The 25523-nt window shown below is 36.1% G+C and overlaps 1 protein-coding gene across 1 annotated transcript in view; it reads right to left on the bottom strand.

The window, feature by feature from the left end:
* LOC119780235 (calcium-dependent secretion activator 1) overlaps positions 1–25523 on the bottom strand; it is a gene marked incomplete at its 3' end in the record, with an annotated part of 164303 nt that overhangs the window by 34639 nt on the left and 104141 nt on the right. Inside the window, exons 17-19 of the mRNA XM_038280190.1 lie at positions 16604–16710; positions 14718–14726; positions 8989–9145 (exon numbers count right to left, since the gene is read on the bottom strand). Coding sequence (XP_038136118.1) covers positions 8989–9145; positions 14718–14726; positions 16604–16710 — 273 coding nt within the window. The remainder of the gene's footprint in view (positions 1–8988; positions 9146–14717; positions 14727–16603; positions 16711–25523) is intronic.

Here is a 25523-nt window from a genome sequence, read left to right as displayed (position 1 = left end):
CACACGCAAGGAAAATTAAGGTTTATCCACTCTGTTATTAAGAACTAGAACTCGCATTTGGTTTATGATGTACAATAAGTAAATAAGACAGGTTTCTCGTGGTGCTCCCTACGCTGAGGCCACAGCCACTAAGGGCCCCTTCATTAGTTGATGAGGAAGCTGCCTTTGGAGGTGAAGCAGGGTTCTCATCTGAGACCCCCCCCTTGGAAGCCAAGAGTTCAGTTTGAGTTCTGTTTGTTCTTAATGTTGACTTTTCTATATGTTCTATGTTCATTGTTTTTAAGAGTGAGCGGGGATCCTAATAACCTTGTTGATATAATTAAGAAATATAAGTTAGATGAGTAGCAGGTTGATAAAATTGGTGTCAAACAACATTAATGGTTTGCATAGCCCAGTAAAAAGGTGGAAAGTCTTATCTAAATTTAAAAGAGACAGAGCCCAAATTGTTCTATTGCAGGAAACACATCTACCTGATAGTGAACATGATAAGTTGAACAGGATGGGTTTTAAACATGTATTTTATTCGTCCCACAGTTCTGGGAGGCGAAGGGGAGTGGCAATTTTGTTATCTGGAACTCTTAACTATGAACACATATCAGAATTCAAAGACAAAGAAGGTCGTTACATAAGGATTACGGGCAGGATGGGTCACCTTATGGACGAGGTAGGACTAGTTGATGTATGGAGAGAACATCATCCTACTAATAGAGAATACACCCACTTCTCACACCCGCATAACGTATACTCTAGGTTAGACTACATTCTTGCATTCAAAAATGATTTGTTTAAAATTAAAACCTGTGAAATTGGCCCATGTACAATTTCTGACCATAATCCAGTTTATGCTGATATCTGTCTGAACAGGAAAAAAGGTCTACGTTATGGAGGATGAACACAAATATTTTAAACTCCCCAAACATTAAAGAGAATTTAAAAAAAGAAATAGAGAATTATTTAGTTCAAAATGATAATGAGGAGGTGTCTCCGGGAATCTTGTGGGATGCAATGAAGGCAGTGATTAGAGGGAAAATAATTAGTATATCTTCCCACCTTAAAAAAGAAATCATGCAAAAACGTAAATACCTGGAAGATAAACTGTTAGAACTTCAACATCAACACTCCGTGACTATGAATGACAGCACTAAATCTGATTTGGTAAAATTTAAAAAAGAATTAGATGACCTAAACATGATTGAAGTACAGAAAAAAATAATTTTTAACAAGCAGAAGTACGGTGATGTAGGGGGGAAATCACTAAAACTTCTTTCATATAAACTCAGAAAGCAGCAAGCAGAGAGGACTATACACAGAATAAGAAATCCCTTAAATGGTCAAATAGAAACCGATGAGGAGAAAATTCAACAATGTTTTGAGAATTATTATAGAAAACTTTACTCCCAAACCCAAGTAGATAATAATCAAGAGGTCTTCACTTTCCTGTCTAAACTAGAACTACCAACAGTGACGGAGGAACACAATAAAGTGTTGGTATCCAAAATAACCAGAGAAGAAATTCACTCGGCAATTAAAAGACTAAAAGAGGGGAAAATGGCAGGGGCAGATGGATTTGGCCCAGAATGGTATAAAATAATGCAGGATCATTTGACTCCAACCTTGCAGAAAACATTTAATTGGGTGATGGAGGGAAAAACCATACCCCCCTCATGGAAAGAAGCAATAATCTCTATAATTAAGAAAGAAGGAAAAGATAGCCAAGATTGTAGCAACTATCGACCAATCAGTGTATTAAATATTGATTATAAGTTGTTCACTTCCATCATCTCTAAGAGACTTGAAACTATCCTACCCGGATTAATACACAATGATCAAACAGGCTTTATTAAACACCGACAAACTCAAGATAACATTAGGAAAGTTTTACATATAATGAACCAGGTTCATAGACAAAAAATAGAGACTTTACTGTTAAGTTTAGACGCCGAAAAGGCTTTTGATTCTGTGAGGTGGTCCTTTCTAGATCAGGTTCTCGAGAGATTTGGATTTGATAAATCTATAATAAATACTATATCGGGGTTGTATAGTAAACCAACAGCCAGAATCAAAATTAATGGAGACCTTACTGAATCATTCACACTCGAGCGAGGGACTCGACAAGGTTGCTGTTTGTCGCCACTCCTCTTCGCCTTGTTTATAGAACCACTGAGCCAGTGGATCAGACAGAGACAGGATATAATTGGAATAAGGACCAAAGGAGGGGAGCAAAAGTTGGCATTATTTGCTGATGACTTGTTGCTCGTTATATCTCATCCTACGCAGGTTCTCCCCAAAATAATGAAAATCTTACTTGATTTCGGCATATACTCGGGGTACAGGGTTAATGTGAACAAAACACAGGTACTAACGGTAAATTATGACCCACCAGCTGAAATTAAAAATTGCTATAAATGGAAATGGGAGGCCGATAGCGTTAGGTATCTGGGGGTGGTGATCCATCATGACCCTACTAAAATGTTTGAAGCTAACTATGCCCCCTTGAACATAGCCATAAAGTCGGATATCCAAAGATGGAATGCCATGCCTTTCTTAGACCTACACTCCAGGATTGAGTCTGTAAAATTAAACATTCTTCCCCGATTTTTGTATTTATTTCAATCCCTGCCAGTTCCCGTACCGTCAAAACAATTTGAAGAATGGGATAAGATGCTGTCTAAATACATTTGGAAAGGGAAAAAAGCAAGAGTTAAATACAAAACTTTACAACTAAAAAAGGAAAAAGGGGGCTATGGGCTTCCATGTTTACGAGAATAATTTTGTGCAGCTCAGTTGAAACCTCTGATATGTTTATGCTGTCCGGATTACACAGCGGGATGGAAGAATGTGGAAGGGGAAACAGTCAAAACAATACCGATTAGAGCCATAATAGCTGACACAAAATTACAGAACAAAATTAATTTGGCAGACGAACCTATAACACAAGTAATGATATCTGCATGGAACGAAGCAATTAGAATCTGTGGCTCAGAAAATGCCTCTAAACTTTTAAAATGGTGCGCTTATGATTCGGATTTCATCCCAAATCAACATGATGACAGATTCAAGAAGTGGATTTTCAAAGGGCCTAACTAATTACTATTCTTTTGTCCACAAGGGGGCGTTCCAATGCTTTGAGACCTTGAAAAGAAAACATGATTTATGTGCAGATGACTTTTTTAGATTTTTACAGGTTAGAAATTATTTTAATAAAGATCTAAAAGTACATTTACATAATCTTAGTTTTGTGAAAACGTTTATATTACTAACCAAATCAAAATCAGGTAAAATTATCTCCAGGTTATACGACGCCATCCTGCGGTGTAAAAAGGACAGCACTGATTATGTTAAAGTGAAATGGGAAAAAGAAGCCAGCCTGTCGATTTCAGAAGAAGATTGGGACCAGATCTGTAAGATACCATGGACAATAACAAGATCGAAGGTTTGGCGTGAATTCTGCTGGAAGAATATTATAAGATTTTTTAAAACCCCAAAGCAGAAACGATATCGGGGGAGGGGTGATACCTGCTGGAGGTGTGGAAGGGATGGTGCCAATCATTTCCATGTTTCTGGGACTGCCAAGTGATTCAGCAATATTGGTCTAAAACCCATGAACATTTACAGAACGTATTCTCAGCTAAATTTCCTTTAACTTTTGAATGCATATTTTTATGTAACATCCCGGTAGACAAACTGAACCACAATGATCAGAAACTTCTGTTCATTTTACTGGCCGGGAGCAAAAAGGCCCTCACAAGAAAATGGCTTAAACGGGAACCTCCAACAATTGATGACCGGATAAGTGTAGTGAAAGAGATGTATGCACTGGAGAGACTGTCTTTTTCCATCAATGTGAAGAGAGACACTTTCTACAAGATATGGTCCAAGTGGACAGAATATGTCAAACCTGTTATACCTGAGTTTTCTTTATAAACCTTGCTGTTATTCAGATTTATGGTCTAACTTGATTTGTGCTTTTTAGTTGATATTCAGGCTGCCCCGCCACTCCCAGTTGTTTTTTTGTTGTTGTTTTTTTGTTTTTTTGTGTGCGTGTGTGTTCGGTTTTCTTTTTTCTCGTGTTAAAATTAGAAAACAGAGAAAGCATGTAAAAATACGAATATAACGAGTATATGTATGTAGTTGTATTGTAATGTGCTCTCTCAATAAAAATGTTAATATAAAAAAAAAATAATAAATAAACACAACAACAAAGCCTTTGCCTTATTTGCTTAGCAGCCATGCACTGAAATTTCATATGCTTCAGCAAATCAGACATATGAAGCTCAGACAGTTTGCTTGTCTGTAGTAAGTACCTAATACTTACTGTATATTAATAGCACTTTCAAAAATACAATGAAAATAAATGTTTTTAAAATCAATATCAACACAAGACCTTTTAATGCAGATTTAACAATCTAGGTGTTTAACTTGGTCTTCAGCCTTCCCAGGAAGGAGATTTCCAGAGTCCTGAAGAAAAGTCTCCTTTTGCTGGTTCAGGCCTCGATTAAAGGACCCAAGGGACTAAAAATCTCTCCCCACAAGCAAAATTTGGTTGTAAAGACATTGAAAAGACAATATAAATTATGTCCAAAAAACATCTACGTTAAGGTGAAAAGCTGTAACTTTCAGATTGTTGAAAAGATATTACAAACCGGGTTTGTAACTTCTTTTATTGGTCTAAATTGGGACAAAGTCAGATTGACCAAAACAGTCCAATTATCAACAACTACTTTTGGACTAAATCAAGACTATGATGGAGAGACCAGATTTAACATAAGAAACCGTCATCTGGTGTTTGGGGTTCTGTTCAGAACAAGAATAACTAATCTTCTTTCAACTGTTACACCTAATAAAATAAGTGTGTGATTTAAAAGGACAAAAATCAAGGTCATTTCAGATCAACCAATATAACTCTGATATGTAACATTATTGAGAGATTTGTCAGTTCTTAAGTTTTATGCTACGTTTACACAGCATGCGATTTCAACAGAAAAAGGGTCTGCTGGTTCATTTTTATTTGTTGTCCACATTAAGGTCAGACGCACTTCCAAAGCATCTTTAATGCTCCTGAAGTGCCTCCAGTAAAGTGTGTCCAGATGCGCCTGATGCTGCTGTGTTCAATGCCAGAGAGCGGCTTTGCTATATTTACTGTGATCAGTGGGTAAAAAGTACCTTGAATATATTTTTTTGTGAGAAGTCCACCTGAAAACATAGTCTCTGCAGTCAGATCATCAAGATCATGATCTGTCCGTCCGTCCGTCCATCCATCCATCCATCCATCCATCATCCATCCATCCATCCATCCATCCATCCATCCATCATCCATCCATCATCCATCCATCCATCCATCCATCCATCATCCATCCATCCATCCATCCATCCATCCATCATCCATCCATCCATCCATCCATCCATCCATCATCCATCCATCCATCCATCCATCCATCCATCCATCCATCCATCCATCTTCTTCCGCTTATCAGGTTGCGGGGGTAGCAGCTTCAGTAGGGAGGCCCAGACGTCCCTCTCCCCAGCCACTTTGGCGGTTAACCCCAGGGAAACCCAAGGCGTTCCCAGGCCAGCCGAGAAACATAGTCCTTCTAGCGTGGCCTGGGTCTCCCCATGGGTCTCCTTTCAGTGGGATGTGCCAGGAACACCTTACCGGCCAGGCTTCCAGGAGTCATCTTAACCAGAGGCCTGAGACACTGTAACTGACTCCTCCGATGTGTAGGAGCAGTGGCTCTACTCTCTGTCCTTTTCAGATGACTGAGATCCTTACCCTCAAAAGGAGAGCCAAGACATACTATGGAAAAAACTCATTTTGGCCACCTCTATCTGGAATCTCGTTTTTTCAGTCATGACCCAATGCTCAAGACCATAGATGAGAATGGGGACGTAGATCTAAATTGCGAGCTTTGCCTTTTGGCTCAACTTGCGGTTCAAATCAACAAACCGGTACAGCACCAATCTGCCTTTCGATCTCCCACTCTACCTTCCTCTCATTCTTTGGCAAGACCCCAAGATAATTAAACTCCTCCACAGTCCCCCACTAGGGGTAGTACATCCTCCCCAACCTGTAGAAGGCACTCTCTGGCCCTGGATTTTGAGGCAATGATCTTCATCTCAGCCACTTCAAACTCTGCAAAACAGAGATGTGATCCTAAGGGCACCAAAACAGATCCCCTCAACACCTTGGCTGCATCTAGAAATTTTGTCCATAAAAGTTATGAACAGATCTGAGACAAAGGACAACTCTGGCGGAGTCCAACCCTCACCAGGAATGAGTCAGACTTACTGTCGGTGATGCGGATCAGGCACTGACACCGGTCATACACAGACCTAACAGCCCTTAGTCAAATGCCATCTCCACATCAGCAAAACACATGTAGACTGGGCAAACTCCCATGCACCCTCTAGGATCCTGCTGAGGGTGTAGAGCTGACCCAGTATTTGTTAGGGTTTCTGTTTGTGGGAGATGTTTTTGTGTTTTTTTAGTGTCACCGCCCATCCACTAGAGGGTGCCCTTTTTACTGTTGGCCTGGAGGGCCTCTTCCTGGTTTTCCACCCACACCTGCGGCTTGTTTTTTCATTACCAGAGGGGTATATAAGCAGCAGACTGTCACCACCTCGTCGCCACTCTAGCCTCTCAGAGCTCCTCTGATCTAACCCTTTGTCTTCTTTGTGGTTTTTGTCAGGATTATCTCCTGATCCACTGGATAAGCCTGGTCCTTCAAGCCTTGGAAGGAATCCATTCGTCTCTCTGAGATTCTGGAAAATATTCACCGCTTCAGTATGCAGGCCACTTCATGAAAGCTCGTTGACAGTCCGCTCCGCTGCTCCTCTGGACCACAACAAGTCTGCCTGTCCGCCCTCCAGCCAACTATCACTTTTTCTGTGCAGACCCCACAAACAGGAACCAAGGAGAAACCACTAGTCGTCAACTGTGAGTCCTTATCTGGCTAAATTCCAGTAGTGGCCTGTAAATCCCATGGACCATGAACTCACCACTCTGATCTCCTTCTAGAGTTTCCGGTTCCGGTTCACCTGACCGCCGGATATTCCCCAAGCTGAGAATCCCCTTTGTTTTGTCCCTGTGAGGTCCTCTTTTTCACTCTCTGAGTTCCACACCTTCACAATAAGCTGTTTAACTTTTACCCAGCCTCTGAGTCGTTTCTGCATGTGGGCAAACTTTCAAACCCATCATGACAGTATTCCATGGCGGATTATGATCATGCCTTCAAATATTATTTCTTTGACCACCAGATACCGGCGATGCGCTGTCACCGGGAACACATAGCAGCAGCTGCCTCAGGGTCGGTTGCCTACTGTGGGTGGCAAATGGGGGTAGATTTTAGGACCGGGATAATAAAAGCGAACATATTTTGCCACCAGGTTTTGACATTTTAAGTTAATTTAGGCATTATAGGAAAAGTCATATTCAGAATTCAAACTTCTGAAAGCACTTTAAATATAAAATTATTACATACTGTTCAATAAATTATGTGTTTTTATTGAAGACTAATTTTCATGTGAATGTGCTTTACTGGAGGCATCCATGTTTGTCAAAGAACACTACTGCCACCTACTGGTTAGTGACATTGTCACGGTGCGGTATCGGCTGTTGATCAAGTCCCAGTGCTGTATCTGGTGTTTGTCACAACGCGCTATTATCCAAGTCATCTTGAAAACATTCTTCTTCCAAATGTTGGCTACATATTACGGGTTTTTTCTCTGGCCAGAAGTTCGATGGCAAATCCTCCCTCTTCAAGTTGGCGATCCAACGACCAACCCGTCCGTGGAGGATCAGGAATCAGAAAGGTGGAATAACTCTTTGTTTCACTTTTACCCGATGTATTCCAGCATCCAGCTGCCATGCACGTGGGCATTGTCAGTTTCACTATAGCTCTGGTGAATTTCAATGGTGAAGTCCTCTGGAAATCTTCAATGATTGTTGTTGATTGCAGATGTGTCTAGTAGTTCCCATTGATTTAGCTTGGAAAGCGGGGAGAATGGCGCTAGGCTTACCGCACCGTGACGTCACTGCTGGAAGATGGCAGGAAGTTCTACAAACTTTTGTTGTTAAAACCAATATTCGGAGTTGTTTTGTTTAATAGGAGGTTCAGTGTTCTTTAAATGCTCAATTTCAACATTAAAAATTACTACTTAACAGATGATGGCCAATGACATGACATTATACCTTCTGTACAATCCCTATAAAAATAAAATATTTAACTTTAACGTAATTACGGTTTGTAGCTGTCACATAGAGCAGGGTGTGGTCTTCTACGTGAGGCCGCAAAGCACTGGTTTGGAGCTAACACTATTACTGTCTGCATTTTAAACTAAAAGAGTTGCTTTAAACTAAAGATGAAATATTTTTTTACTGAGGTGTGATAAGGAGGACATTGATATTAAGTAAAAAAAAAAAAAAAAAAAGAGGATTCATATATTGGACATTAAATTTTCTAAAATTCACAATTCCAAAAAACACAAAAAAAGTTCGGCCAACTCAAGATGAAGGCTAAACTTAACATTTTGAACTTTTAAACATTTCAAATAAACTAGTTTATTCATCCAAATGTTTAATTCACAGACTATAAAACAGGAGTCAATCTGTTTAGACACCTGGATCATTTGTTAAGGAGTGACTTGTTTTCTAGAAATGACCAAGCCAACAAATCAACTTTCCAATTCCAGGCTTAATGAAAAAAAATCTAAAGTTTACTAAAACTCTGACCCATCTGTCCCTGCAAGCTTGCAAGGCAAAATATGATTCAAGTGGCATCTGCAGTTGCTCCCTCTGCATACATACAAGCTAATTGCTGAATCAAGTAGCTCACTTATGGACTCAACATGCTTTCTAATTATCCCACTCTAGATGTAAAAAAGGAAAGCAAAATGTAGTTAATCTCACAGTTTATCCTTAGTTTAAAAATACCTCATGTGTTTGTAGGTTATTGTAACATCTGGTGACATATAGGTTTCAGAATCACTCACAGTCCACTCTCAGAAAGTCATTGAGCAGCTGGAAAAGTGGGAAACTGTCCCAGCTGTCAGGTGGCTGAATTTCGAGCGCTCCGTCCATATCGGCTGAGTAAAGACACAGGAAGGTCTCGGCATGCTCCACCATCAGGTCTGACCACCATGCAAAGGCCTTCAAATAAAGGACAGACAGGGGATCCGGACAGCAAAGAAAAAGCAATAAAGAAAACATTACAAGTCAGTGAGTAAAGGGTTTATCTTGCACAGCTTATCTCTAATAATAACTCTTTGTTTAGTATTAAAGTTTAAGTATTGCAAAAAGATTCACAATCAAATGTTGCCCCACTATTCTGCTGTAATGATGATGAATGTTGGCTCTATCTTACACTTATTACCATGTGAAGTGAAGTTGCTAAATTAAAGAATTTGATGTGTGATCTCAAGGGGAGACCTCTTCACAACTTGGGGCACAAACAACAGCTCTTTGGCACAGAAAACGACATGCTTTTCTTAAGGCCCCACTGCAGAAACAGCAGAAGCTTCTCGACAAGCATGGTAGGGAGCTACTTAAACACTCACCCACAGCTCCTTCACTTACTCAGTCAGAAGAAAGGAGCTAGCGAGGTGTGCCGCTCACACAGCTTTCCAGTAGAAAAGATGCGGTGGAGCAAGTGCAAACCCACTACTCTCATGCACATCAAAAATACACTATTCTTCATGCAGTGCTGCTCTTGCTGGGCCTCTGAGGACAGACTTCTGAGGAGCCACAGTTCACATCAAGCTGTTAACACTGTAATGTGAATGTACCGACTGGCTCTTGTACCACTTGCTGTGGGAGAGGATTGGGGCTCATGCACTTGCTTTAGCAGCTCTTAGCAGCAGATATTTGATGTGGGAAAGTCGGGAGGAGGGAAACAATCAGTCATTGCCGTTCATGTAACAAGGTCTAGTATTTGACACCTTGCTCTAACTTGAAATAGTTTGATATGCAGTAGAACGAGATACACAAAAATACAAAGGTGACAAAGAGTAAAAATAACATCTGAAATCACTCTTCAATGACATTTGGAAGATGCTAAATTGTTTTTGTGGAAATGTGGCCTCTAATGTTTCCAGAACCATCCATCAATAGAAGCTTTGAGCTTTTTATCTAAATGTGAAAGACACTAAAATAAGAATATTAGGTTCTATCCTTATCTTGTTTTATTGATATCCTTATCTTATTTTATTATTATCCTTATCTTATTTTATTATTATCCTTATCTTATTTTAACTTATCCTTATCTTATCTTATTATTATCCTTATCTTATTTTATCTTATCCTTATCTTATTTTATCTTATCCTTATCTTATTTTATTATTATCCTTATCTTATTTTAACTTATCCTTATCTTATCTTATTATTATCCTTATCTTATTTTATCTTATCCTTATCTTATTTTAACTTATCCTTATCTTATTATTATCCTTATCTTATTATTATTATCCTTATCTTATTTTATCTTATCCTTATCTTATTTTAACTTATCCTTATTTTATCTTATTATTATCATTATCTTATTTTATTTTATCTTATCCTTATCTTATCTTATTATTATCCTTATCTTATTTTATTTTATCCTTATCTTGTTTTAACTTATCCTTATCTTATCTTATTATTATCCTTATCATATTTTATCTTATCTCATTTTATCTTATCCTTATCTTATTTTAACTTATCCTTATTTTATCTTATTATTATCCTTATCTTATTTTATTTTATCTTATCCTTATCTTATCTTATTATTATCCTTATCTTATTTTATTTTATCCTTATCTTGTTTTAACTTATCCTTATCTTATCTTATTATTATCCTTATCATATTTTATCTTATCTCATTTTATCTTATCCTTATCTTATTTTATCTTATCCTTATCTTATTTTAACTTATCCTTATCTTATTATTATCCTTATCTTATTATTATTATCCTTATCTTATTTTATCTTATCCTTATCTTATTTTAACTTATCCTCATCTTATTTTAACTTATCCTTATCTTATCTTATTATTATCCTTATCTTATCTTATTTTATCTTATCCTTATCTTATTTTATTATTATCCTTATCTTATTTTATCTTATCCTTATCTTATTTTAACTTATCCGTATTTTATCTTATTATTATCCTTATCTTATTTTATTTTATCTTATCCTTATCTTATCTTATTATTATACTTATCATATTTTATCTTATCTTATTTTATTATTATCCTTATCTCATTTTATCTTATCCTTATCTTGTTTTAACTTATCCTTATCTTATCTTATTATTATCCTTATCATATTTTATCTTATCTTATTTTATTATTATCCTTATCTCATTTTATCTTATCCTTATCTTGTTTTAACTTATCCTTATCTTATCTTATTATTATCCTTATCATATTTTATCTTATCTTATTTTATTATTATCCTTATCTCATTTTATTTTATCCTTATCTTATTTTAACTTATCCTTATCTTATTATTATCCTTATCTTATTTTATCTTATCCTTATTTTATTTTATTATTATCCTTATCTAATTTTATCTTATCCTTATCTTATTATTATCCTTATCTTATTTTAACTTATCCTTATCTTATCTTATTATTATCCTTATCTTATTTTATTTTATCTTATCCTTATCTTATCTTATTATTATCCTTATCATATTTTATCTTATCTTATTTTATTATTATCCTTATCTCATTTTATTTTATCCTTATCTTATTTTAACTTATCCTTATCTTATTATTATCCTTATCTTATCTTATTTTATCTTATCCTTATTTTATTTTATTATTATCCTTATCTAATTTTATCTTATCCTTATCTTATTATTATCCTTATCTTATTTTATTATTATCCTTATCTTATTTTATTATTATCCTTATCTTATTTTATTATTATCCTTATCTTATTTTAACTTATCCTTATCTTATCTTATTATTATCCTTATCTTATTTTATCTTATCCTTATCTTATTTTATCTTATCCTTATCTTATTTTATTATTATCCTTATCTTATTTTAACTTATCCTTATCTTATCTTATTATTATCCTTATCTTATTTTATCTTATCCTTATCTTATTTTAACTTATCCTTATCTTATTATTATCCTTATCTTATTATTATTATCCTTATCTTATTTTATCTTATCCTTATCTTATTTTAACTTATCCTTATTTTATCTTATTATTATCCTTATCTTATTTTATTTTATCTTATCCTTATCTTATCTTATTATTATCCTTATCTTATTTTATTTTATCCTTATCTTGTTTTAACTTATCCTTATCTTATCTTATTATTATCCTTATCATATTTTATCTTATCTCATTTTATCTTATCCTTATCTTATTTTAACTTATCCTTATTTTATCTTATTATTATCCTTATCTTATTTTATTTTATCTTATCCTTATCTTATCTTATTATTATCCTTATCTTATTTTATTTTATCCTTATCTTGTTTTAACTTATCCTTATCTTATCTTATTATTATCCTTATCATATTTTATCTTATCTCATTTTATCTTATCCTTATCTTATTTTATCTTATCCTTATCTTATTTTAACTTATCCTTATCTTATTATTATCCTTATCTTATTATTATTATTATCCTTATCTTATTTTATCTTATCCTTATCTTATTTTAACTTATCCTCATCTTATTTTAACTTATCCTTATCTTATCTTATTATTATCCTTATCTTATCTTATTTTATCTTATCCTTATCTTATTTTATTATTATCCTTATCTTATTTTATCTTATCCTTATCTTATTTTAACTTATCCGTATTTTATCTTATTATTATCCTTATCTTATTTTATTTTATCTTATCCTTATCTTATCTTATTATTATACTTATCATATTTTATCTTATCTTATTTTATTATTATCCTTATCTCATTTTATCTTATCCTTATCTTGTTTTAACTTATCCTTATCTTATCTTATTATTATCCTTATCATATTTTATCTTATCTTATTTTATTATTATCCTTATCTCATTTTATCTTATCCTTATCTTGTTTTAACTTATCCTTATCTTATCTTATTATTATCCTTATCATATTTTATCTTATCTTATTTTATTATTATCCTTATCTCATTTTATTTTATCCTTATCTTATTTGAACTTATCCTTATCTTATTATTATCCTTATCTTATCTTATTTTATCTTATCCTTATTTTATTTTATTATTATCCTTATCTAATTTTATCTTATCCTTATCTTATTATTATCCTTATCTTATTTTAACTTATCCTTATCTTATCTTATTATTATCCTTATCTTATTTTATTTTATCTTATCCTTATCTTATCTTATTATTATCCTTATCATATTTTATCTTATCTTATTTTATTATTATCCTTATCTCATTTTATTTTATCCTTATCTTATTTTAACTTATCCTTATCTTATTATTATCCTTATCTTATCTTATTTTATCTTATCCTTATTTTATTTTATTATTATCCTTATCTAATTTTATCTTATCCTTATCTTATTATTATCCTTATCTTATTTTATTATTATCCTTATCTTATTTTATCTTATCCTTATCTTATTTTATTATTATCCTTATCTTATTTTAACTTATCCTTATCTTATCTTATTATTATCCTTATCTTATTTTATTCTTATCCTTAATCTTATTCTGTTCCTATATTTTACACAGTTTATACGGGAGGGGAGTAAACTTACTGCATTGTAATTTGACTTATTTTAAACTGTCTAATTATATCATATTTTATTTTGCTAACAATCCTATTTTTCTCTCTTCTGTATACAGTCGCACTGCAAGAATATAATTAACTTAGTAATTCTGATTCTGATTAAAAGTAAAAAAAACATTCATTAACTTCATTGCTAATACAACAGAACTTTTCTGCAACGTGAAAAAACCTTTAGGATTTAGTTTGAAGCTACACACTTTGTTGGATATTGCGTTAAATGAAACATAAAAATAGGAAACTAAGTTCATTCCAGGAAGATTTAGTCGTTATTTTGTCCTGAACTGGATGGAGTCCTCCTCTTTTACCTCCTGGTGAGTCTCTAAATGCCACCTTTGTTTTTGTGTTTTTTTATTTATTTTCCTCTCTCTGATAGGATGAAGGATGTCATCTTTTTATTCACTTTAACCTAAAATCCTATGTAAATATAATATTTTCTGCTGGTGTGTTTAAATGTTTTGTTATAAACCTTTAAAGGCATGTTTCATATCTCCAGTGATCATAACTTAAACACATGATTACATGAGCAGCAAGGAGGATAGGATTGTATATATGACTATAAAACAGCACTGACTATATTTAAAAATAATGCTGGACTTCAGTCACCATTAGATTTTATATTACAAACAGATTAGTTAGTTTCACACCATGATTGATAGTTCAGCATCTTGAGGAATGATTTAAGGGTAAATCTTTGAAAACAGGTACCGAGTTGGACGATCAGCAGCAATTGTCACAACTCCGCAGTTTGCTTTTTTCAGAGCAAAGGTCTGTTTTCAAAATTGCTGAAGTGCTTGTTGGTACTTTTGTATACGGCTTTACCTTTAGGAATACAAAGTATTATGACAAGCACTTTACTTGCAGCAAAAATGCAGAAAACATAAAGGATCCTCTGCAAAAACATCTGTTTGATTATGTGCATGCAGAGGGCCTGGGTTGATTAGGATAGGAGGGGAGAGTAATGCACTTTGTACTTACCTCCCTTCCCTGTGCATAATATTGCACGCCAACCAAATAAACCATTGAAGTAAAAAGCAGAAAGGAAGTCAATCAAATTTACTGTAGTTCTGAATCCAAGAAATAATCTAATTTATGATGAAACACATTTTCTATGTGATATGTATCCTTACACTTCATACATGATGTTAAAATGGGTGAACAATTCTCAAAATAAGTTTATTTACCCTTCATTTGAATTTGTAGCCTTAAAATAAGAGAACTAAATACTATGAACTTAATATAACAGATTGCTATTTTTTTTTTTTGTTTGTTTATGTGAACAATGTGGTCATCATTCATCGACAAAATGTCTCTATTAATTTCTCAATTCAAGAAAAAAGAAGCACTTATTTTAGGAGAAAAATGACTGACAGATTTACATTTTTTGCAGTGTGGCTTTTATGCTGTTATTGTACAGCAATATAGTCGCTTTTAAAAATAGATATACTCTCTCAAAAATGCAAACTGTAGTCCCAATTCACTATCAGTCTGTAAAGTGGTTTTATTTTATTTTTGTAGTGATCCTTTGTAAATTTTGTCAAATGTACAGCAAAGTTTGGGTCAAAATTCCCCTCGAGTGATTTAAAGGATTCATTGTCAGTCATGCTTGATGGCAGCTGTCGCTGCCAGGAAGACGAGGTTTGCAAATATGTATTTCCCCACAGAGCCTGGTTATGCATTTACTTCCACTACAAAAACAGTGTAGAAATATAGAGATGCACGATATTGGGATTTTGGCCGATATGCCGATATTTTAAAACTCATGTAGCCGATAACCGATATCGATACCGATGTTAAAGCTGGACAAAAATAAGTAGTCATTGAAAATAGCAGTTTTGTTATCCATTTCTGACACTTTGAAAAATAATATACTCAAATATATTTTCATATGCTGATATCAAATAGATTTTTAAAAACGCGGTATCGATCTATTTTACTTTCAAAATCTGGTGAAATTTCATCGTTCTGTTACAAACTCTCGTGATATTTTGCAAATTCTTGTGAGATTTTGTTAGTAAAATAGATCGATACCGCGTCAATATATCAACATATAAAAATATGGCAACATTTGGTGAATTTTCGGGGGATTTCGTAGCATAACGATGACATATAGCAATATTTCATTAGTAAAAGAGATTGATATGGTGTTTTTAAATGGCAATATATCAGCATATGAAGATATTGGGATATTTTAATGGATCAATATTTTTTCCCTCGTCTTTAGAATTTTTTAAGTCTGTAAAAAAGAAGTTTTTGTGGAAGAAGAAGAAGTAGTATTTTTTATATTTTTTTAGACTTTAGAAACTCAGAAGCTGATCAAATATCGGGTTAAATATCGGTGGGGTGGCCGATGTCCGATATTCAGTTTTAAGGCCAATACCGATAGGGGGCCGATTATATCGTGCATCCCTATAGAAATACATAAAAATGTATTCATTTAAATGTACTTACCCTTCATTTCAGCAGGTAAATTACATGATTTGTCAATGAAATTAGTATCTTTACTCTCAAAATAAGATCATTAGATATTATGGGCTTGAAATACAACAATGCAATTGTTTTTCCTTATTTTAAATTTAAATAGTCATTTCCATTGGCATAGTGTCTCCCTTACCTCCTCAATTCAATAACAAAGACACTTAATTTAGGTAAAATTAACTTACTTAGATTGACATTTCTTTTGCAGTGTGAAGAATAAAATGATTGCACTGTAGAGCCCTTCAACAGAATAAATATTCTCTAATGAATGTTTTAGCAATTTAACCATTTCATAACTGCAGGTAAAACAATAATGGTGGCTGCAAACTTTGGAGAAGAGTAACCTGGGGGACATATTGCATGGAAATGCTCAGCAGCATACTGACCTCCGCATGGTGTTCCTCATTCTGCTGAAGGACCTCGATGACCAGCTCGGACAGCCGGATAGTGTCTTCCAATTTTTTAGCAGGGGTGACTAAACGGCCTACGTTTTCTGAAAACAAGTGTTAAGAATCAACAAAGTCAGCTTTTATCAGGAAGAAAAACTCCTGGATAAAGCCTTCATGCAACCTTTAGTGTCCTAACATAACCATATGTTTTCCTGACATACAAAACATGCACGTTATCTAATTAAATAACAAACCATGGATTTAATGGCCTGAGCAACTCAAGAACCTGGAATCAGCTGTTGTCACGCAGATTGTTCATATTCCATCTGTTAAAAACAAACTTCTTACTGTAACTGTAACAATCTGCACGTCTGCAACCATTGATTTCCATTTTAGGGGTTACACATCAATAAATCAACCCATTTAACCCATGCATTGACTTACACTATAGTGCCAAAAGTATCCGCTCACCTGCTTTGGCTCACCTATGAGTTTCAGTAACGTAAACCTTAGGGGTTAATTAGGGTGCGATTCCATCTTTTGCAGCTACAACAGCTTCAACTCTTCTCTGAAGGCTGTCCACACTGTTTAGGAGTCTAATGGGAAATTTTGACCATTCTTTCAGAGGCGCATTTGTGAGGTCACACACTACTGCTGGACGAGAAGGCCAGGCTCTCAGTCTGCGCTCTAATTCATCCCAAAACTGTTCTAGAAGGTTGATTTTAGGACTCTGTGCAGGCTTATACAGTTCATCCACACCAAACCCTGACATCCATGTTTTTATGGACCTTACTTAGTGCTCTGGTGATAAATCAGGCTTGAAGAGGAAAAGGTTAGTTTCAAATTGTTCTCACACAGCTGGAAGCAAAAAACGATCCAATATCCACCAAACTTTAAAGTTGGAATAATGCAGTCAGACGGGTAGCATTCTCCTGGCAGCTGCCAAGCCCAGACTCATCCATCAGATAGTGATTCATTATTCCATACAAGGTGTTTCCACTGTTCAGGAGTCCAGTGGAACACTGGAAAAAAATTGAAATCTAAATAACTTATCTTTATTAAAATACGGGCATTTTTCTTGAAGAGGTAAGTCAGACTTTTTGCCAATGGAAAAAGAGAATTTACATTTAAAAAGCGAGATAGAAAAGAAGGACGTCCACCCATCACTGGAAACTTTGGTTTAACCACTCATTCCATCCCCATATAACCAGATAAGATCCAGCTGGTGGGCTGCAAAGGAGATGAGGTTGGGTGCCGCCTAGAGTGTCCCAGATGCTGCAGCCCTGGAGTACCAGCAGGAGTCTGAGCAAGGTCAGGGAAAAAGATCAGAACAGGAACAGGAGGGTTCAGAGTTCCAGGACTCTACAGACAGTTCAGGCAGAATGTTCAGACAGGAACCGTGGTTGAGAGGCAGAACTGATCAGGATATCAGGAACACTGCGGAACTCTAAATCCGCTCTCTCCAATTAGCCAAGACAGGAACAGGGCATGCTCAGTGGATGAGAGGCAGATCAGGGTCAGGATATCAGGAACACTACGCAATGCTAAGAACCCTCTCTCCAATGGCCCCGATAATGAACACTAGAAAAAAAGGCATCAGCATCAACAACAATAATCTGGTCACAATTGCTCGGACTGAGCCGCATAAATAGAAGCAGCAGCAGGTGGATTAGATGAGAGGTAATTGGAAACCGGGCAGAGTTAGGCAGGTGAATGAAATGAGCAATAAGCCAGCCATCAGTGCCAAGATCATAACAATTTCAAGTGCATAATATCTAATTATCTTATTTTAAAATACTAATTCCTACAGAGCCCCTCTGATGACATGGTCCAAAAAAATTTTTTAATTGTGGCAACGAAGTAGTATTTCGTGGCCACGCAATAAGTTTAACGTGCGCACGAAATACTAAATAATAATATTAATATCATTTCTGGCCTTAGAGAAGGCGCGCTCGATTTGCTTACCCAGTCGGTCTCCGCCAGTCACGTGACATTTGTTGCTAAGACGCCATTTTAGGTGGAAAAGGCGTAGTGTAAACAACCGCAGCCTAGCTAAACGAAGGACTAAAGGCCCGTTTACATAGCAGCCTGTCCAAGATAAGTCATTACAGTTAACATAAGCCTGAAAACAGGGGCGGATTTATTGATATTATTAAGAAGTATTTCGTGCGCACATTGAACTTATTGCGTGGCCACGAAGCAGTATTTTGTGCGCACGTTATACTTATTGCGTGGCCGCGAAAGACTACTTCGTGGCCACAATTAAACATTTTTTTTGACCATGTCATCAGAGGGGCTCCGTAAATTCCATTGGCAAATCGTCTTCTTTACCTACTCAAATTAAGGGTTAATCCACTTAATTTAAGAAATGTTGACTTATATCTACATCGTTTTTGCAGTGCAGTTTGCTTTACATTGCACCTGGTGATGCAGCCGCTCGACCAATGAAACCCATTCTTTGGAGCTCTCTGCGTTCTTTGAGCTAACATGAAGGCCACATAAAGTTTGGAGGTGTGCAGTGATTTACTCTGCAGAAAGTTGATGACCTCTTCGCACTATGCGCTTCGGCATCTGCTGCCCCCCCAGCACCCCCACCACTCCATGAGGTTACATTGCTGATACCGTAAATCCTCTAATATAGGACGGGGCCTTTATTTCACTTAGGTACATCTTGGTCCAGGCCATTATTGGAAGGAGGCCAGAATTAGAGGCAGGCCTCTATTTCTATTTGAGCGAAACAAACTATCAGTGGAATCAATAAAAAAAGAGATTTTGTGTCTATTTGAACCTATAGAATACTAAGTTTGTTTATTGAAAAAGTACAGTTAATATAATGATATACAGAACATTATCAACAAATACGGGTAATTTAGACGTTTTCCAGCAGCTGCAATTTGCTGCACGGCAATACGAAAAGAAAAAAAAGCCTACAAAGAATGGAATCTTGGCCAAATTGACTTTCCAAACAACGTTTTTAAAAAAATGGGACAAAAACTGTTCTGCCATCAGAGCGACGTGACGTAGACTAACGGTGTCGTACAACCCAAGGGAAATTCAGAACAACAAAGGCCAATGATATCTGTCATTTTAACGCTGTTCACCACAGATCAAACTTATTGAACATTTTCCATGGTGATCATTATTCATAACAAAAGGCAACTTACAGGTTTAATCACCGTGCCGCTCACTCAAATTGTCGTGTTTAGTTGGTAGTAAAACAACAACAAAAAATAAAAATTCTCCAATTCTTTCCCCATAATCTCCTCATCACTTGCGGATCAGAACAATTGTGGCCACTACGATCTCCGGCCGCTAATGGAATACAGGCCAATATTAGAGGATTTACGGTACTTCCATCTTCTGATTATACGGCTGACTTTTTTTGTGCAGGTGGCCTACAGGTGCTTAATTTTATACACCTGTGTCCATGGAAGTAATTGGAACACAGGATTCCACTCATTTTTATGAGTAAGCAAAAACTTTTGGCAATATAGTGTGTCTATATATATTTATATAGATACATAGATATATATTTATGAATAATTGGCAGTTTATTTTGACAGAGCAGTGCTAACATTAGAAAAAATAAAACATGGACATGACGAGGGACAGAAGCAGAGACACGAAACACTTATCATGCAGTAATGTTCTTATCTTTCTTTCGTTTTCATGTGTTTGTTGCACTTAGATTTCACAATAAATGTAGCAATACATATGCCAAAGTATTGTGACCACTCAGAGAAGGACGATGACGATCACTATCGTCTCATTACGCTGTTACAGAATATTGGAAAATGAATTTCATTTCACAATAAAGTGCATTTCAATTTGATTAGTCCTGTGCTACTCAGCAATGGTCATAATATATTGGCTGATCACTGCAGGCTACACTAAATGAAAGTTTGACTTCCACACCTTCAGTTTGTTAAGTGAGAGGTGTCTTTTATACTATGGCCAGAAAATAACCTAACTGGTTGATTGACAGAACCTTGTGAAATCAACTTCAGACAAGTTCCACTAAGCAGTAGATTTACACATCTGTAGGTAGAGTAATAGGCCATGGTATAAGGATGAGAATGAGATTTAAGGTGTTAGAATGCAGATGATATAGATAAGGTATATAAGGCAGATAATGGAATTTGAGGTAGAAACACCATAGTACAAAGCAAAGTGCTTCCACTTCATCCATTACTCTCATATATCAGAACAGCAAAGTATTTTTTATCACTTACAACGGGACAGTGAAGTTATCGGGCATAAAAGGCAGGCCGGGATTCTAAAAGTAAAAATGGATTATTGGAGCGGTTTGGTTGGATAGTGACTGATTTATTGTATTTAATATTACATGTGTCGTAGGAAAAAAAAAAAACATTCAACTGTGCAATCCACTTAAATAAAGGAGATAGATGGTAAATCAATCAGTCGTCATTTTATTTATCTTTGCAAAGAGAGAACAAGACGATCATAGCAGCTTGATTTTCTGTCATTTTCTGATTAGACAGAGGTTCGTCCACTAAAAGCGGTGATGGTCTCCACATTCTGTCAATCAAAACAACAACAGATAGTTGAGGAAAATAGTATAATATCATGAATAACCCCTTAAGAGTCTGGCGTGTTGTTTAAATCCTAAAAAATCCCTAATAGGATAAAAACATCTCTCACGCTGAGACCATGTAGCCTTGCAGCTTAAAGGACTGATATTATATTCTATCCATTTCCATAGGAAATTGATATTTTCCCACCACACGTGAAACTACTGCAATTTTTAAACTAATGCATTTTTGTCTGAAATGAAAGATATTATTTTAATAATAATCATCTTTATTTATTAGGGTTTGCAAACTGATGTAAAAAAGGCATTCCATCACATTTGATTTGTATCTAAAAATCAAAAGAAGAAAAACTAAAAAGAAAACTAAATTAACAGTAAGTACCTACTGAGGAAATAGAATAAATATAATATGATATAATAAAAAATAGAATACATTTTTAAGGAGTGGACAATATTTAGTACTGTTTAAAAAGGCAAGTACCATCTAGCTTTGTCAAAAGGAGTTTGGCCTAACTAAAGTTCCAGCCATCTTCCTCTCTAAAGGGGAACGCCGTTTTTTTTCCATTGGTCCTTGATTTTCCGTTATTCCATCATGTTCTACTCTCCCATATGAGTTTAGTGTCATTTGGAGCCGTTCTGAAGATATTCCGTTAGGTTATATCCAGTAACGTCTTCCTATGGGCAACGACTTGAAGGCACAAACTAAACTGTTCATCATTTATTCTTTATGGTACGCCAGCATTCAGAACATGGAGGCCAATCACTGTCCCCCAGACATCCACCGTTAGATTTCGTATATTTCTATTCGTTAAAACAAAGCAGAGTTTGTATGACGTATGACGGAACACCATTTCAATGTAGGACAAGTGTTTTCTGCATTTCTTAAGAGTCGTGTTTGTTTAAAAGCTGAAAAGTGTGTGTTCCATCCCAAATCTTCAACCTTCTAAGGCTACTTTAGGGAGGCTGGCATTTTATTGTCGGTAAAGTTTATCACAGGCACACTCAGTAGAGTTAGACAAGCGCACCCTTTCCGAGGCTGTCGTTCTATTGGCTGGAAAGGTTGCTAGGCGACGATCCGATCCAATCCGAGAGAAAGCAAAAACAAATCCGCAAGCAGAGCCTACAGGTTTGCGAGCGTATCTGAGACTCGAGCAGAGCGCGGTTTGTGCGCGAAGAGAAGGAGGCAAGCGAGAGGAGAAAATATCTGTGCAAGAAGCATTAAATCTGAGAGAAGAAACAAAGATTTGAGAGAGAAGAGAAAATATTTGAGAGAGAGCGCATGTTTGGAGTGTGAGCATTATAAGTTTTGAGTGCAAGAAGATGAAATTCTTTTCTCAAATTGAAATTATGTGCTCTTGCATTATGGCAGGATAATTCTTCCATATAGAACTCCAACCTAAAAACATAAATATATCATAAGTTACAATGGCAGTGTTATTTTACTGCTGTTAATTCAACAGCCACACTATTTAATTAACACTACACCTTAAATTTTAACGCAGGCATTTTTGCTGTGTGCCAGCAAATCCATGAATGTTTTGCTGTTTTTTCATAGATTTTGTTAGAAACTTTCTGCTGGTCCTTGACGGGTCGCCTACATCAATCCTTGTACTAAAATATTCTTTCTGTCATGATTTGTAGACATTAGGATCTAAAGAGAAGCGCCATCTCCTGGTCAGATCCTGTAATTCAGTGAAAGGGTGAAGTCAGAGTAAAAAAATATGCAGGAGAAGGCCAGTGGCTGGAAGTAGAAGGGGATTTTGCTGCCACTCGCTTGGCTTTTGACTGGGATTGGCTGTTTTGAATGGCTGCTACTGTAACATATGTTGCTAATCGGTGCTACATAAATAAGATGAATTTAACCGAATAAACTCAAGCCTCTTTCCCACAGAATTGAGTGAATTAAATATTTTTTTTCAAACATGGGTTGACCTGCTATCAGTCAGCATTTGGTTTGTTCCAAATGGCAAGAGAAGCTGGGACTGACCCACTGCTGGCATGGTCTCTGTCCCCCAATGCTGTGTGACGGCATTACCCCAGGTTAGCATTGATGTTACCACCAGTGTTACAGTTTCCTCTCCTTGTTGTTGCTGTCAACACACAGATGCACAATATGTTTTGCTACTGAAGCTGAGGAAACACACAAACAATACAGAATCGTTTAAAGAAATCCATAACTTTTCATAGACATAGCTTGTTGTTTTATTCATGCGTGTTTTGCTGCTATGTAGCCAAGTAGTTCAACATGATCAGTTCTTAAGATGCCATCATTTGTTTGCAGTGGCACCACTAGGGGGTTGCCAGGGGTGGCTGCGGCCACCCCGTACAATGCTCTGGCCACCCCACTGGCCTCCCAGCTCACATGTGTCTTTATGATTGTGCAGATTGTGGTTAAGTATGAAATTACAATTTAAGAGCGATCTTGAAGTGGACACCATCCGTCTCAGCCCAAATGCCCGGAGATGCTGAGGTCTGTTCCTCATCGGAGTAAAGATTCATACATTTTCAGGTATGTTGTTGCTGTTAAACATAGTTAGCATGATTGTAGTAACAGTGTGCATGTGTGTTGCCTAGCTCCCTGCTAAACTGCACTGACTAATACATAGATGTATTGTGCAACGCCTTTCTGTTTCAACTGTCACACATGGTGGTAGATTTTGCACTCATGTCAGAGGTTTTCATGCACTTTGATTAAGTAAGTTTCAGCACATTTGTCAGGGTTCCTGTGTGTGTGTGTTAGTGCAAGCTGTGCATCTCTACAGTACGATAGTGGATCATTGTGAAGGACTTGGGTAGCCTACACAGGTGAAAGTAATCTTTATAATCATAGTGCTGAGCTTAAAAGAGTACCAGAGCCTTCATTCAGTGCTGGTTTCTTGTGAGTTATAGATGCTGTGTGGTTGCCTCCTAGTCTCTTGCTTTCCTCGAGTATTTTTCATGATGTTTATTGGTGTTGTTTGGTTTTCAGTAATTTTTTATGCCTCTGTTTCCCTTGGATTTTCATTATACCATCCAAACTCATCTGTGCCTACTCCTCACTGCATTTGGGTCCTCAAAACCTCCACCCAACGTGACAACTTTACCATTTTGTGTTGACAGGAGAATAAAGTCGTTTTTCTAATGTGTGACAAAACAGTTACCTGTTTATGCAGAAAAGCTATTTACTTGCTGTTTAAGGTTTCAATGTTAATTTCAGAGTATTTTTTGCTTGTTGTATGGATTATGCCTCAGGCAAATGCTCTTTTTAACCAGGCAATTTTTGCTGTAAAATTTTATAAACTGTTTATTGTTGTAATCAAGATATTGATTATTGCTGAGGAAAAAACTATTTTCATTGTTAACACTACAACACTGCAGCCCACCTTCCCATCTTTTTTTTCTTGCATGCTAAGAAAACTACGGCTCAGCTCACTTTCAACGGAGAAAAAGTGAATAAGAACAAAGCATACTGTTTAACTCAAAATGTTAACTGCTCTGTGTCTATACAGATTCGATCGTTAGTAATATTAAAAATCACACAGAATAAAACGTGATCTGAATAGGTGTTTACTTAAGTCTTTATTATAGTTTTCTACAGGCAGGTTTACCACAAAAGTAGATTCAAACCCCTGAAATTATGGCTTTTAGTTTCAGTGTGTCACCCCAAGATTTTTAGTGGCCCCATCTGGTCTAGCCTGGGTGCCATTCCGAACTTAGTCCCGCCCACAACGTTTGAGGTCGGGAAGTTCGGATGACATTGCTCCATAGTAGCGCGAGTATGCTAGCACAATATGTGGCGATCCAATCAAATTGTCAGGGCGGGCTTTATACGATGATGGACAGATGATCAACAGTAACGTAATCAACCACGTCACCAAAGCGCGCTTGGGTGACAACAACAATGGCTGCCGCTGGAGAGTTGAGGTGAGTAGATTCTGCTATTAGGTCTGTTCTAGAAGATATCGACAGCAAATTAATTTTAAAAGAGGAACAGAGAAACGCGATCAAGGCTCATCTTCTTATTCTAGGCGTGAAACTGCACGCTTTGATTTTTGTTGACAACAACTATGCATCGCTTAACATACGTCACGCACTCCGTTGCTCTTATTGGTTGTAGGTCTATCCAATTGAGTGCAGAGGCATTTTTTTTCCTGGTTAGTTGGAAACACGCCCCATAATCACAGCTCTATGGAGCAGCATCAGACTCATTCTGACTAGAATTGAGTAGGACTACGTCAGGCCCCATCTGGCCCCCCCTATGAAACATTTCTGGAGGCACCGCTGTTTGCTTGCCTTAAAAAAAAACTTGTTATTCAGAAAAGGAAAACGTCTTCGATTGAGATAACAGCAGCATGTGCCTTATCTTCTATATGTCCCTTCTGAAGA

This window comes from Cyprinodon tularosa, unplaced genomic scaffold (assembly GCF_016077235.1).
Source record: "Cyprinodon tularosa strain WSP-4 unplaced genomic scaffold, ASM1607723v1 ctg1024, whole genome shotgun sequence".
Classification (NCBI taxonomy): Eukaryota; Metazoa; Chordata; class Actinopteri; order Cyprinodontiformes; family Cyprinodontidae; genus Cyprinodon; species Cyprinodon tularosa.
This window is presented reverse-complemented; position numbering and strand designations above follow the sequence as displayed.